This window comes from Branchiostoma belcheri, unplaced genomic scaffold, assembly GCF_001625305.1.
Source record: "Branchiostoma belcheri isolate BF01 breed outbred unplaced genomic scaffold, Haploidv18h27 scaffold80, whole genome shotgun sequence".
Classification (NCBI taxonomy): domain Eukaryota; kingdom Metazoa; phylum Chordata; class Leptocardii; order Amphioxiformes; family Branchiostomatidae; genus Branchiostoma; species Branchiostoma belcheri.
This window is the reverse complement of record NW_017804465.1, coordinates 1,540,910-1,556,094: the sequence shown is the minus strand read 5'-3', so window position 1 is coordinate 1,556,094 and position 15,185 is coordinate 1,540,910. Positions and strand designations below refer to the sequence as shown.

General features: G+C 42.8%; 1 protein-coding gene across 1 annotated transcript; it reads right to left on the bottom strand.

Annotated features, from left to right (window-relative positions):
• Positions 1–512: 512 nt before the first annotated feature.
• LOC109486471 (leucine dehydrogenase-like) lies at positions 513–13,936 on the bottom strand. The gene is made up of 11 exons (XM_019790301.1): positions 13,566–13,936; positions 13,030–13,128; positions 10,861–10,967; positions 10,181–10,302; positions 4,403–4,528; positions 3,874–3,966; positions 3,295–3,401; positions 2,712–2,807; positions 1,884–2,027; positions 1,226–1,315; positions 513–710 (listed from the first exon to the last, which is right to left on the bottom strand). The coding sequence occupies exons 1-11, from the start codon at positions 13,911–13,913 to the stop codon at positions 513–515; spliced, it is 1,530 nt and encodes a 509-aa protein (XP_019645860.1). The 5' UTR covers positions 13,914–13,936.
• Positions 13,937–15,185: the final 1,249 nt, after the last annotated feature.

The window sequence follows — 15,185 nt, the reverse complement described above, 5'->3', positions numbered from 1 at the left end:
TTAAAGCCTTACAATAAACAAACATGTTTGCTTCTAACTAGAGCCCCTGTCACACATTCAAGACCTTCCCACAACTTAACTGACAAGTTGTCTGGAATCTGTCCTAGTCTAGCTCCAGTTCGTTCCTCTGTTTGCATCCAAGCAGAAAGAATATTCCTGACTTTGATGTTTTCTAATTCATAGTAGGCTGGTGCAGACTAAGTCCAGCCATAGTTGGCTACCTGTGACAGAGACTTTAAAAATTACACTACAAATACTATGACTGTTTAAAGTTAAAACGATAGATCCAACACAAAGAAGTTCTCTCACCTAGAGTTTTCGACCAGATACCTTTAACCCAGTGTTGAAGTCACACTTCAAAGAAGCCATGTGACAAGCCTCACTGGGTCAGTCTACTGAGGAAGACCAGAGTGACTGGTCGAAAGCTCTTGGTGAGAGAACTTCTTTGTGTTAGATCTAAAGTTTAACTTCAAACAATAACTACCAACACAGATGAACTTTCATGATAAATACTAAGATGGAGACCCGTAGATGTTGTTCCCCCTATGCCAGCCGCCGGCCACCAGTGCTTTGATAATCTGCTGACTCCGGTGAGGCCAGATGGGATGGAGTTCCCGACTCGCCTTGTCGGCAAGAACGTCGGCAGCCTCCACAGGTGTGACGTCCTCCTTCTCAGCCTTCTGAAGGATCTCCTTAGTGATCTTAAACACCTGGAGAAATACACAAAGGTGGCAAGGTTGTCTTGAGTATGTTTGAGTGTTTGAGTGCTAAACAGGCTCCAACCACAACTCTCAGTCATAGAATCTGAGGCTGGTTTGTCTGACAAGCAGTAGTACTGGAAGCAGAACACCTTCTGCTACACCTCATCATGATGAGGATGAAAGAAGAAGAACAAGAAGAAGCAGGCTCCAATATTGTACCCTTGGGAAAGGCTTTTTACACTTACTTCCTCACTTGACTCAGGTGAAAATGAGTACCTAGCTTTGGTTAGGGACATCCTCTTGGATGGAATATAAAGCCAGGGGTCCCGTGTTTGGGGAGGGCCACACCTCAAGCACATTTAAGAACCCAACACACTTTATCGAAAAGAGTAGGGGTTCTTCCCAGTGTAAGTGTATCAGTCTGGTCTTACAAATATTGTACTTACTGTACAAAACTGGACAGTTGTGTTATGCCTGAAGGCTGTTAAACGATTATGCAAAACAAACAAAGAACGCCAGCTTACTGAGTTATCCCAGTCCCTCCCCAGATGTCTGGTGATGGCTGGATCATCTGGCAGACGCCCGTACGTCTCATTGGCACAGTTCACAATACCCTGGGGGGAAAAGGAAACACATTATTCTGTATTTACATAAATAACGAAATGCGCATTTTCCCAGCTCTATATTTCTGTGAAATATGCCAACTTCACAGAAAGCCTATATCATATTGCTTTTATTACATTTGCCTGGTAGGACACGTTTTTAGTAGAGTTTGCACGTATGTGTATGGTTTAGAACGATAAATAAAGAAGCTATGGATGGATTGTCATGACAGTTGGAAGGTAGGTAGGTCTAGACTCATTGACAAATGATTAGATTTTGGACCCTCTGGCCTTTTTAATGGTACTGCAGCAGAACTCCAGTTTTAATATCTTGTGTTCTGGACATGCTAGAGTCATGATTTTTGTGATTGATGTACAAAACTCACAAGTCACGTGTATCATCTGCATCACAGGACGTCAAAGAAGTGATGGATTGTTCATTCGTTTACAAAGACTAGAGTTGTACAGTGTAAAATTTGGGTAAGTTCAATTTCTTGTGTTGGAAATTACAGTTCAAACTTTATTCATAACTCACCATCCATGCTAAATTATATATAGAAATCAACTTTACAAGCCTCACCATCCTGTTGGCCACATAGTCCACTATGTACGTGATGCCGCGCTCCTTCAGTAGCTGGTTGTCCTCGGGACAGCCCAGCTGGTTGTTGGCTGCACCGCACACGATGGAAGCACTGATCTGTGGGATGGTGTCCTCATTCAGGATCTGGGGGAAGGGGAAATTCACAGTTAAGAAATGGTACAGTCATGATTACAGGAACAAACTAAAACTATCATCATGTAAGGAACAGTCGAGGGAGGGAAAAAAAGGGCTGCACCACACACAATGGGAGCACTGATCTGGGGTATGGTGTCAGCATTCAGGATCTGGGGAGAGGGGAGGGCAAGGAGGTATAAGCCAAGTGAGGGTTGCTTTTTTTGTATAGGATATCTAGACAACAAACTTGCAGGAATGCTCTCAGTGCCTTATGTGTCAGAAAGACACTGGAGCTGGGAAAGATACAACGAACAGTTGATATACTTAGATACATTGCTCCATTAGCTCTTACCCACTCCATGTAATGTAGATCCTTCTAAAACGAAGCCCTGAAGAAGGTGATGTCGGCTGAATAAAACACTTGGTTGTGTAGAAAGATTCTCTTTATTCAGTGACTTACATTTGTACCAACCTGATGAAACTATTTAGAGTAGATGCTTCTACATTTAAGTCTAAAGCAAGAACAGAAGAAGTAAATCTTACCCCTCCGAGTGCACATGGACATTATGTCACATTTACAAGACATACAGTCATACTTGCTGGAATACTCACGACAAGCTCTGACTGCCTTATGTGCCTGACTGGAGCCCCTAAGTCTCAGTCTAAAGCAAGAAGATAAGAAAGCAAGCCTACCCCTCCGAGGGCACATGGAGACAGGATGTCACAGTTATAAGACATGATGCTGGTGTCGTCTATAGGGACCTTCTGTATCTCCAGCCTGCCGTTAGCCTGCAGAGGGGAGACATCAGGGGACATGTTACATACATTGTACATGTACACATGTTAACAGATGGCAAACATAAAACACTTGACTGTACTCTAAGAGCATGCTCGGACATGATAATCTGATTGAACTATAGATGGCACATGCAGAGGGTTATGGTCATTGGAAATGTTACAATCAATGTTAAACAGTATAGTTTTGTTAAACAGAGATGTCCTTATTTCCTTAAAAATGTTGTTTTTCTTTTAACCAGAAGCAGATCTAGACTGAGGTAGCCATTTGGCTGTCAATTCCCCATTGGATACAGAGTTAGGCAGCAGGGAGAAAGTTGATGCTGAAGTAGCAATTTGTCTACCACTTCTGTATTGGTCACGGGGTTAGGCAGCAGGGAGAAGGTTAACCTTTAGCACACTGAAGTAGAAGTTTGGCTACCAGTTCTCTATTGGTTACAGGGTTACATATTTAGACAGCAGGGAGAAGGTTAAACCAAACCTTGTCAGCTAAGACTCGTTTCATGTCGTCGACCCTGTTCTGGTGACACTCGGTGACGTAGATGTACTTCACTCCCTTCTCTAACAGGGTCTCTATGATCACCAGAGCTGGAAGTGAAACAACAACATGGTGGTTAAGCATTGAAGACTTGAAGACTGTTGTGTGATTGAACCAACTGCCAACAATAGCAAGACAGCTTAATACTGCAGGACAGATGCACAGCTATCCCAAGAATATTCTCAGTTTTGTGACTGTATAGTAATCGTACCACATGCATGTGTGTAACCAGGCCATAATGGCAAAGAAAGGGTGTATTGTTGGGAGTTTGAGTAATAAAATCCCTACATTCACCAAGAGTGTATTTCATTTCATGTATTGGTTCAAAGATATGGCAATATTTGTGTCATTAAAGCTTTTCAGAATGATGTATGTCCCAAAGAAGTATATCTCAAATTAATATGCTATTTGCCCACATTGCTGGCCCCCTGTATTGCCAGTCTGTTTTCTCTCTTATTGAATATACATACATATGAATGAACGGGTGAAAGTGTTAATTGATACAAATATACATGTACTTGCCCACATTGCCAGCCCCCTGTATTGCCACTGTTTTCTCCTTCAGAGTTCCCATGCTGAGGAAGTCCAGAGCAGCCTCCATTGCACACACAACTCCTGCAGGCAGACATATGCATAAAACACACAACATTTTACTTCAATCTTCATCAAGACATTTACATTAAGATTAGACAGGAAAAGTATAACTGTCCAAAATTACATTATACGTATAATGTGCGGATTTTTTTTTGAAAGCTCGGAAACTGTGATTGTGTGGCATTACAACAATCCCTCAACAGGGACAGAGAGGGAGGGACACAAACTGTCCACTGATTCACGTGTTCTATCTGCATAAACTGCCCAAAAAGTGGTGGATTGCTCATTCCTTGACAAAGATTGGACTGTAACAGTCAAAAATTTGAGTAAGTCCAATTGTATTTGTGCTGGAAATAACAGTACAAACGTGTTTCAGAATAACTCCTACCAACAGATAAATATCTCAGTCTTCAAGCTAACATTATAATAATTCTGACTTGATGTAGAAAGAACCCACCTTTCCCAGTGAGTATGGATGGGTTCCCAGATCCCCCCAGTTCCTCTGATATACATGTTGTGTAGCGGGTTCTCTGCATCACATTGTTCAGGTCATTCACATTCAACCCTACATCCTCTGCACTCACTGTTCAAACAGAGCAAAATCGTCATCAAAACATGTATAAAGAGCTGCACAGAAAAGTATCCAAAGGATACAACTTCAGAAATTGAACAGTTGCACAGTATTTAGAGTAAGCCTTGGTGCCATCCTATTTGTATACTGAGGCTAGCTTCTACCAGGCTTCGGGAGGTGGCTGAAAAGAATTAAATAGGCCAAATAGAGAGATAACATGCCAAGGGAGTTGGTCCGCTAAAGAGTTCAGTTTGCAGCACCTGTGCAATCTAGTGGACCAACTCCTCTGGCATGTAATCTCTCTTTTTGGCCAATTTCTACTCTTTCCAACCGCCTCCCAAAGCCTGGTGGAGGCTATACTGGGGCTCCCATACTCACTAAGCTCACTCAAGCATAACTTAACTAAGTTAAGGAGCCCCGTAGCAAATGGGATGGCAGCTAGACTAGGCTCTTTTACTAGCAAATGTACAAATGCACCAGTGGAAACATACAGAACAGTAAGAAGAAATCAGCTGCCATGCAGAACAGGACAACTGGAAAACAAACATTGAAGCAACATCAGTAAAATAAACATACAGCACACATCTGATGGCAGCCTGGAAATATGAAATATCTTTAAATTAGTTGATGATTTTGAGAAAGTCTGCTAGAGATGGCAAAACACATGTTGTTAGTAATTATAAGTTAAGTACACACTGAAGTCTTGTTAAGTCAGTACTGTTAGCATAGTACTGAGAACACTTGTTAACACAGTACTAACAGGGAAGGACATATCCAGTGCCACACTTAGTCTGGTAGGGCAGACTGGAGGGGATCAAACAGTTTTAAACAAAAATGGCAGTTTGGATGATGAGACACAATGAAGTGAAATTTACTGCATGCAGTGGTCGAAATACTTTTTTTCAGTGCTCTGCAATATTGCAGAAGTTAAAGTAAAATTTTTTGTTTTTTGTCTATCCTTGCAAGCTTTCCATTTAGCAAACTAGAACTCTCAGGCCCCAATTGGGGCTTCTGCAATCTTGAAAATCTATCCGCAGATTGCAGACAGGTATTATGGAACACAGCATAGTGTTCCTAACTGCCGAGTTACACATATCTGGAGGGTTCATGTTAAACATTAACTACGGTGTCCCGTATGTGGGGCAAAAGGACTTTGCACTCTGGTCAAGGAACAAACTACAGGACAGTAGTTCTTACAGTTTGGTACGCAGCTAAAATTTTTGCTTGTACACGTTAGGTAATCAGGGTTCCTGATTAATAAGAAATTCCACAAACATGGCTGAGGGAGCACCAAGGCAACCTCTCAGAGGTGCTCAGGACGAGCTGCCACCACAAGATACTGAAATAGAGGTGCAGGGAGAACTGCAGCCTGGACTGCCTGGGGAGTATTTCCTTGCTGAACACGGAGGCCAACCAGCACCCCAGGCTGCCGGACAAGCCTACCAGGACCCAAGGCAGATGCAACAGCACCCTCAGCAGGCTGCTCCCGTGCAGTTCCACCCAGAACAGCAAGGGTACGGGGCTCAGGCAGCCTTGTTTCCACACCAAGGCTTCCACATGCCCCCCCAACCGGCTGGGCAGGTGTACCACAATGTCCCACCTGCAAGTCAAGCAGCTGCAAATGTTGGGCAGCCGCCGGCTCTGCAGATGTCTGTGGGAGGTACTTTTGGTGGCGCAACCATCAGAATCCAGAGCCAGGCCCTTGCAGCAGGAGGCCTCGTGGCCGGAGCATTTGCTACGGCTGCGTTCGCAGCCAGCAAGGTTTCAGAATCACCTGCAGTTGTACTGGGAACTGGACTGGCAGCAGGGATGGCTACAGGAGTGACAACACTGGCAGGGTTCTACCTGGGCAACAGGCAGCAGACAGAGGAGGCCATCCGCAGGGTGGTGGAGCGAGATCGACACATCGAAGTAGAGAACATCGAGGAAGGGTCGCTACTTGTGCATGTCAAGTTTCTCACACTGGTAAGGCAATCACAAAATTACCGGTATATTACACATTTTACTCTTTGATTGTTCTTGTTCTAATTATGACCTCCATGAAAAATGGAGGTATTGTTTTTGGCGCGTCTGTGTGTGTGTGTGTGTTTGTTTCTGCACATTTGTAGTCAGCATAACTTCAGAACGCCTTTATGGATTGTGATATTTGGTATGCTGGTAGGTCTTAGGAAGCCAAAGGTCAAGGTCAAATATGGAGCTCCCGGTGGCTGACCTTGGTACTGCAGCAGAACTTCCGGTTTTTGTACCTTTTTGCAAGGCAGGGAAAACAGATGTGCAGGTTATGCAACAAAACACGCAGCGCGCCTGCTACGGTTTGATTAATGAGGTTCTCCCTCTGGAATAGGCTACTTGTTCAGTTGACCAAATGTATTACAGCCTGACCTATTTCAGGCCAAAGGTGCTACTGTGTGTTTGAAAACAAAAACCTGTGTTATTTTGTTCTGTACTGTAGTGTACTGTGTAAAACATTTACAAAAACTCATATTATTTCATGGAGGTATGAGATCTCTGAATTCTTGTTGAAACATGTGCTACGAGGAAATATGATTCATGGCTGAAAAAGTTTTTTCAACACGGCAAGCTACAAGTGTAAGTTTGCCGGTTCGAATGCAATCAGTTTTTCCACTGGTATAATTTGATCAATTCTCTCCGCAGGCTGGCTACTGGGTCCTACGCAGCTTCAATGAGAAAATCGACAAGCGGTCTGACCGCACCTGTCTGCAGCTGCTTTTAGAGGATGAACTTCAGAGGATCGGCTGGACCGGACCAATCCAAGTGGGGCTGGAGGGGTGGTGGTTTGCTGATGAGGAGGGACAGGAAGAGGAGGAGGCAGCAGGGACAGAGCAGGAAGAGAGATGGGAGTGGGCAGGGATGGTGGAGAAACAGGTATGGTGGAATGTATAATTTACTATACATGTATTTATAATGTTTTTTTTTTCTCAAAATCACACGGAGAGCAACATATCGTTTTACTTATAGCCAAGAAGGGGTGGGGGGTAGGGTAATTTGGGAAAACCCTTGATAAACTGGATGATTATTCATTTTATTTGATAGATTATTTTGGGGAAGTTATCTAATAAATACAACTGGAGACACGTTTTACCCTTGGTCAGTTGGTGACTGAAGAATGCTAATTGATTAATTTGCGCCCTCTGTTTCCAGTCTGTACCACCCAGTGTGACTACAGAGGGAGACTCAGGCCTGCCTGAAGATGTGTCCTCTGTAGCTGCCATGTCCATCACTTCAGCTGGAGAGGTGGAGGAGGGCCCGCTCAAGAGGCTGAGAGCCAGGCTACAGAAGCACAAGGACTCACCAACAGCACAACGTCGCATCAAGGCCTACAGGTCCTGGGAGGAAGGAGCAGAAATCCTGACCAGCAGTGGGTACACAGACCTGGGGGGAGTCAAGGCCTTGGTGCAGGGATTCATGCTGGATGACATTAAAACACCAGATTACACAAGTACAATACTGTATGGACAGCCATGGCTGAACCTGAACAAAGCCCAGCTGAAGCAGCTGATGACCTCCCAGCTACAAGCTGACCCCACTGACAGCACCTGTCTGCTGCTGACAGCCCTACAGCTGCCAGATGGAGACAGCCGGGTGCAGACCCTGCAGCAGGTGGTTGATGCCGTCCTACAGCACGGACCAGGAGACTGGCTGTACCAACACCTGCACCACATCTACGGCTACCTGGGGTGGGCCATATGGATGGCAAGCCCTCAGCCAACGATGATAACAAAACTTTTCATGGGGAGTGACCTGCCTGCTCTAGCCAAAGCACTATCTGCCATGGCGAGTTCCCTTATGTACAAACAGGACCATTTGAACACAGTGTACTTCACAGCCGCACTGTCTAAGGAAGTGTCCGAGACAGAAGCCATCAGACAGTTTGAACACTTCCTCAGGCTGGCACCAGAGTGTGATGCCTATGTGCCACGTGCTCACTACCACCTGGTCACTCTGTACAACCAGCAGCAGGACAGACAGAAGGTGATTCACCACTTCACCAGGGGGCAGCAGAGGGAGGCCAACAGGCTACTTGGGTTTAGTGCAGTCCCCAGATTCATCAAAGACCCTGCTAAAAAGGCATATGAACAAGCAAACAAGTAATCAAAAACCTTTTTCTTTGCAAGAAATAGGCTTAAGTCTAAGAGTGCACTAACAGTGCAAAAATTTCCTTCAAAACATTTTTGATCAACCTATAGCTATTTACTAGCAATATTTCATCATTTAGATGTTGAATGTGTTGAAAATATACAATACTACTAATATACTAGCTATAGGATTTCAGTGTATATACATGTAGTAATACATACATTTGTACAATGTATAACTGTGTTTGATTTGTATTGGACATGCTGTGAATGCGCTGCTATGTTCAGTCCAGTGATTAGCACCAGGCTAGGGTGGAACAAATTGTACTCACAGTGTAGAAATTGCCTATAGAAGAAAACATTTATTGAAACCTACCAGGATCATTAAATACTGTGCTTAAAAAATTAATATACGTATATGTACTAGGATTTCAGTTCATGTATGTATATAGTTCTGTGTTTGAATTGTGTTAGATTTACTTGAATGTAGTCCAGTGATTAGCACCAGGCTAGGGTGGAACAAATTGTACTCACAGTGTAGAAATTGCCTAAGAAAACATTTATTGAAACCTACCAGGATCATTAAGTGCTGTGTTTAGAATATACAATACTATGTACTAGGATTTCAGTTCAAGTCAAGATAAGGATGATGCAAATTAGTGAAGAAGCTCCTGTTGTTTCAGAACCTTATTAAGTACTACTACTAATAAGTAGTGTCTATCCTTGGGTGTTGCCTGTAATCAAGTTGCCTGTAAATTCGAGCTAAATTAAAAACTACTGAATCTGAAGCCTATTTTTCCTTCTTTAAAATTGCAGATTATATATTATTAAGTTTTTCTTCTGCAATCTTGAAAATCCATCTGCAGATTGCAGACAGGTATTTCGATCACTGGCATACAATGTACATGTAGTAAAGGCTTGCATGCATGTGAGAGGACAGACGTCAATAAAAACAGTACTAGTACAGAACATTCCAGAAAGATCACCCCATCACTCAAGTACATACCGGCCAGGTTAACTGTGCTTGTCACCCAGGGGACAGGGTGGCAGGGCAGATGTGTCAGGAGAGAAGAGATGAAGAGTGTGACTCTTAGTCTTAGCTTCTACATTGATTAATTCCCGGATTGCAATTCGTGGGAGCAAAACAGGAGCTACTGTATACATTAGCTCAAAACGGTTTAGCCTCGTAACTTTGAAGCTTGTAATATGATGAGCAAATGGAGTCTTAAAAAACAATATAAGATATTTAGCATTGATTCTCAGAGCAAAGGATGACAGAAGTTGAGTTTGTAACAGAATGGCTCATGTGTGTAAAATGTAAGTGGGTTTGGATTTTAGGTGACGACTATGATAGTAAAAGTATGATGTATCTGATGGTGAGTTAAAAATGTATGAGCTGTTCAGAGGTTGACTATGAAAAGCAGTGCAGTGTGCACCTATTATAAGCATGAATATATTTGATGTATATTTGATGAAATGTAAAATAACTGCAGCAATGGTGACAGAAAAAAATTAACTCTACAAAATAAACTAAACAAGCACAAAAACCTCAGTTGTTGGTACCTACCATAGCAGCCATTCAGCGACGACAGGAAGTCTCCGTAGTCAAAGAACATGTTCTGTCTGAAGGAAGGATCCCTGTGCTTGTTGTGCATGGGCTCTTGTACTACACCCTTCCCTCCTCCTGCCCTGCGAATGGAAATTTATATACAACATTGGTTATGGCTGCATTTAAGTTGTCCCGAGTATGCAAATGAAGGTGTGTGTTTGTTGTGCATGGGTTCTTGTACCACACCTTTACCTCCTCCTGCCCTGTGGAAAGCAGGAAACATGTTAATTATGGTTACTTATGCCGTTGTTTAATGGTGTCTGAAGCCGGGGTCCCTGTGTTTGTTATGCAGCCACAGTTCTGGATAGTCTCCGCATATCTAAGAAAATACTTAGTAGATTTGCCTCAGGTGCAGTTCTAAATACACATGGACTATCCAGAACCGTGTCCGAGCATGGTTCTGGATAAAGTACGGTTTTGGATACAGTGTTGTCCCTAATAATGTATCCAATTTGGGGATTAGGAATCTTCCAGACTTACAGAAAATAATACTAAATCACAATCATCCCTATACCAAATCTCCTAATGCTACAAGTACAAACCAGGGTAAAACCAAACTATTGGTTCTTCTTGTGGATCAATGTACATGACATGAGTGTTGTACTATGAATGCTAAACAAAATACATGTATAACCTACCAGAGTCCAGCCAGTGCAGACTTAACCCCCATCCCCTGGGCCAGCCTCAGTCCATCGGTTAAGTACCGGTCCATACCGGGGTAGTTCCACAGTCGGATACCTCCACACTGTAGGGGAGACACAACGGTACATAACTACATATAGAGAGACACAAGGCTTCAGGTTAAGTACCGGTCCATACCGGGGTAGTTCCACAGCCGGATACCTCCACACTGTAGGATAGGGGAAACACATACAACACTACAACATATTAAACACATTACAGAGAGACAAAGGCTTCAGGGCAGGTACCGGTCCATACCGGGGTAGTTCCACAGTCGGATACCTCCACACTGGAAAGAGTTTAGACAGCACATTGAAATTTTCTTCTTCCTTCATCCATGTATAAGAATAATGGGATCACTAGCAGTTGAACAATACTAAGCAGCTGTGCATGTCTTAGTTATAGATGACAAGGTACATGTTTATAAACCTGTTTTCCCCTCTGGTCTCTCAGTCACTGACGAAAGCTAGTGGATACTAGCTGAAACGTCTGACCGTTTCCAAAATCATATCCAGTTGCTTGAGTAACTGCTTTTTGGCGTATCGTATTACCTGGATGTCTAACCTTCATCGACGTGACAAGGTACATACTTTATGAGTGAACTTAATAGAATATGAACAAACATCCAAGAATATGACTGAAGTGAACAAATGTCTTTTGTATACTAGTATGTTAATGACTTGGGCATTAATAAATTTTTAAATAATGTTACGTGCTTGTTGCAACATCTTTGGTTAGATTATATGTATGCTGGCTGTTCATATGATAAAAATAACACCTGACTAGTACTAAGTGCATGGTACCAAATTTATGGCAATTGCTTTTTTAGTGCAATTCTGTAAACAGGCTGCTACCGGCATCCTGGTAGATGAAATTACAATCTACTTACTAAGGCTCAGTCAACACTGCCCAGTAGCTGTGTAAGCACTTTGTTTACTCGTCTCTGTTTGAAGTAAACCTTTTCAGACAACTTAACTCATGTCCTGACTTCTGACCTACTTACAAATAATCTCAGGGCTCTCCCCAAGCAATGAAGCAAGGGTGCTCCCCTCTCCCAAAAATCCTAGAACCCCTCCCAATATGTTGAAATGTAGAGTTTTCTCTTAGTATTTAGTAACTTACGTGAAAAATTTGCTAATTTTTCATCAACCAATTAGGGAGCACCTCTCCCCTCAGAATTCATGGGGAGACCCCTGAATCTCCAAGCAGATCATACGGTGGACAGTCAGTAACTGTTATCCATTGGCCAGAGGAGTGACCATTAGCCACCAAAGGTATTGGGTGGCTGAATGCATCTAAAAACTGGAAAAATGCATCTAAAGAGATCTCTAATCCAACGTCCCCAGTATTATGCACTGCATACCTGGGGGTGCTGCTGTAAGAGATCTCTCACACTGTTTTATAAAGCAGAGAATATACACATACATGTATGTAGACTTGCTATAGCTAGCATGCAAATCTAACAGTTAATTATTGACTTCACACACACACACGAGTATCAAGTTACTAAGTACAGGGTTCACTGAACTTGTAATCAGACACACCCCCAGGAAATGGGGGCGTGTCTGATCATGTGATCACTTTGAGCCAATCGTAAGGCAGTGTTGGAAACAACACCTTCTTGACATGTGACACCTTCTTTGAGTTAGAGATTATACTGATTTCCTTGAATAACAATCTGATGAAAATTGAATTATCAACAACTTGCAAGACTGACAAAAGTTGTAGAGACATATAGAAGCTAATGACGGCATATGCCTAGAGCTGATCTTACATTACCAACGCAACGGGCTACACGTATGTAACTATGTACAGTCAAACCTGTGCAAGTGACAAGCATTTACACAACTTCACAAGGACCACCATGGCCATTGCAACCACTTTTTGTATAAGAAGGCAGAACCCATTCCTCTACTTACAGTTACACCGCCGTGAAGTTTTACCTCCACTAAAGTTTTTACTGTGTACGAGTACCAGAAGTTAAAATTATAAGTGGCAGTAATTTTATGTCATTAGTTATACTGCTTATGATTGGGTGGTTGGCTATGGTGGAGAAGGGGGCCGGGTATTAAAGCAGTAGGGGTGGACGTGTGGGGTAGTGACGTATGGTTTAGTGTGTTACTTACCGCCTGTCCTCTGTAGGTTCTCCATACGAAGGCTCCCATCAGCACACCCGTCCTCCTGCCAACCTCCATAAACACACCTTCATGCTCGTCAAAGTTCACCTGCGACAGGTGGGACAATCAAGGTGTAACATTATATGGTGTCATAAGGTCTGGTCATTTCCTATAACAACTGACTGAACACCGAAGAGAGAGCAGACACACATAGAGTCTGTATTAGTAGAGTAGAGTATTATTATTAGAGACGTACATGATAATTACCATACATACATGTATACACTCACTCTCTCTCTCTAACACACACACATAAACATACACAAACACACACATACACACACACACACACACACACACTAACACAAACACACACACACACACATGCTCACACACACACAGACACACGCACACACACAGAGGGAGACTCACACACACACACACACACACATGCTCACACACACACACACACACACAGACACACGCACACACACAGAGGGAGACTCACACACACACAAACACAAACTAAACAGTACGTTACCCACCTTATCTGCGGCACAAAACTGTGCCAGCTCCTCCAACTCTGGATGTGAAACCAGGACTTTCCCCTCCTCAAAATCCCAAACCACGAAACACCTCTTGATTCCTAACTTCTGCAGATGTCCTGCAAACCGGTTCGGGTCCATAGCTAGCAGAGAATCAGTCTTTTCTTTCTTCTTCGTAGCATCAGTCGAAAGATAAACATTATTATTCCGGGCGCCAAAATACGAAGAAACCTGAAACAGCTGATTCAGTCGTAGACGTCTGTCGTTGAAAAATCCGTGGTTGTTTTTGGCAAGTTTCCCGCTAAATCTGTTGAACAATACACCTCCAAACGTACGCAGGGCGCTCATTCTGGTCTGGCAAGGGGTCTGTATCGGTTAGAGACGGCCAGAGACACTCAATTTGTCGTAAAGTTCGGTTAAAATGGGAGTCTTAAAAGAAGCAACGTGTTCACCTACATGTACAACACGAGTGCTGCTATCTTGGTCGTGACCCGTGGTTTGACCCTGGACCCAGTCACACATTAGTAGCCCTCCGCTTTAAAATAAATAGATCGGTGTGAAATCAACACTTCAAGAAATCAGAATTAGTACCAAGATATACTTTTGTAATTATAGAAACGACATTTGTCAAAAAAAGTTACTACTTAGTACTTGTACTTAGGGTCATTATCACATTTTCAATCCTTCAACCTGAGCTTATATCCTTCCGCGGCAGTGTTAGTGTATGAGTGGTCCATGCAGTAGCCCCCTCTGGCGAACTAGATACGAACTACAATAGGGCCTAGGATGCGCACATACCAGTGAAGAGCTATGGCAACAAATGTGAAATGATTTGACACTTTAGAACACATACCGCTTGATGCAGCTGTATAAATGAGTGCTAAATCTGTTCATGCACCGTCTGCACAACAGTTTTCACAATCTTCTAAAGTAAAAAAGGAAATCAAAAGTCATTCCAACTTTTCTCGAAATATATAAAACTTTGGCTAACAGTCTAAAATGAAATACTTGACACCCAACACTGAAGTTCATATAAAAACACATTTAATAGATGCTATGATGGCTCTGTACATCATTTACCAATGCAACCCAATATCTTGAATATCAAGAAACCGGCCTCTTACTACAATAACTTTGCACAGAGAAAAGTGTCATTATAGAATAGATACACAGTCATGTTCTCATGTTCTAGTGCCAACCTAGAAGTTAGGGTGGGTATAGTCATTTCAAGCTGGTGTATTTCTTGATCTTATACTGTTCATGAAACTAAGGAACCATTTTCGTTGGATCGTTTAAAATTGCAGTTAGCACAAAAAGCAAAGTTTTACCACTTGTGTGAAAAAGCATCACAGTTACAAACATTCAAACATAATGCATTTAGTGCTAAACCTCTTGTGCAATTTCATGGGTATATGCAAGACTAGCCTCATAGCAGGCTTATAGAACTGGGGGTTTGGTGGTCTTCGGCTGTTTTCTGATTAGCCCAGTTTAAAAAAAAATGGGGGTAATTCAACCAGGGCAGCTATGATGCCTATATATGCCATCAGAAAATAGCACATAAAAAAGCTCCCAAAGACCCTGAAGACCCCCAAACACCCAGTTTTTGGCATGCTATGGAGG

Excerpts from the sequence above, each read along its gene's own strand:
- LOC109486471 (XM_019790301.1), bottom strand. The coding sequence starts at position 13,913 with ATGAGCGCCCTGCGTACGTTTGGAGGTGTATTGTTCAACAGATTTAGC. Across the intron at positions 13,129-13,565 it reads AGTTTTGTGCCGCAGATAAG|GTGAACTTTGACGAGCATGA; the intron begins GTGGGTAACGTA and ends CACCTGTCGCAG. Across the intron at positions 10,968-13,029 it reads GAACCTACAGAGGACAGGCG|TGTGGAGGTATCCGACTGTG; the intron begins GTAAGTAACACA and ends TCTCCCCTACAG.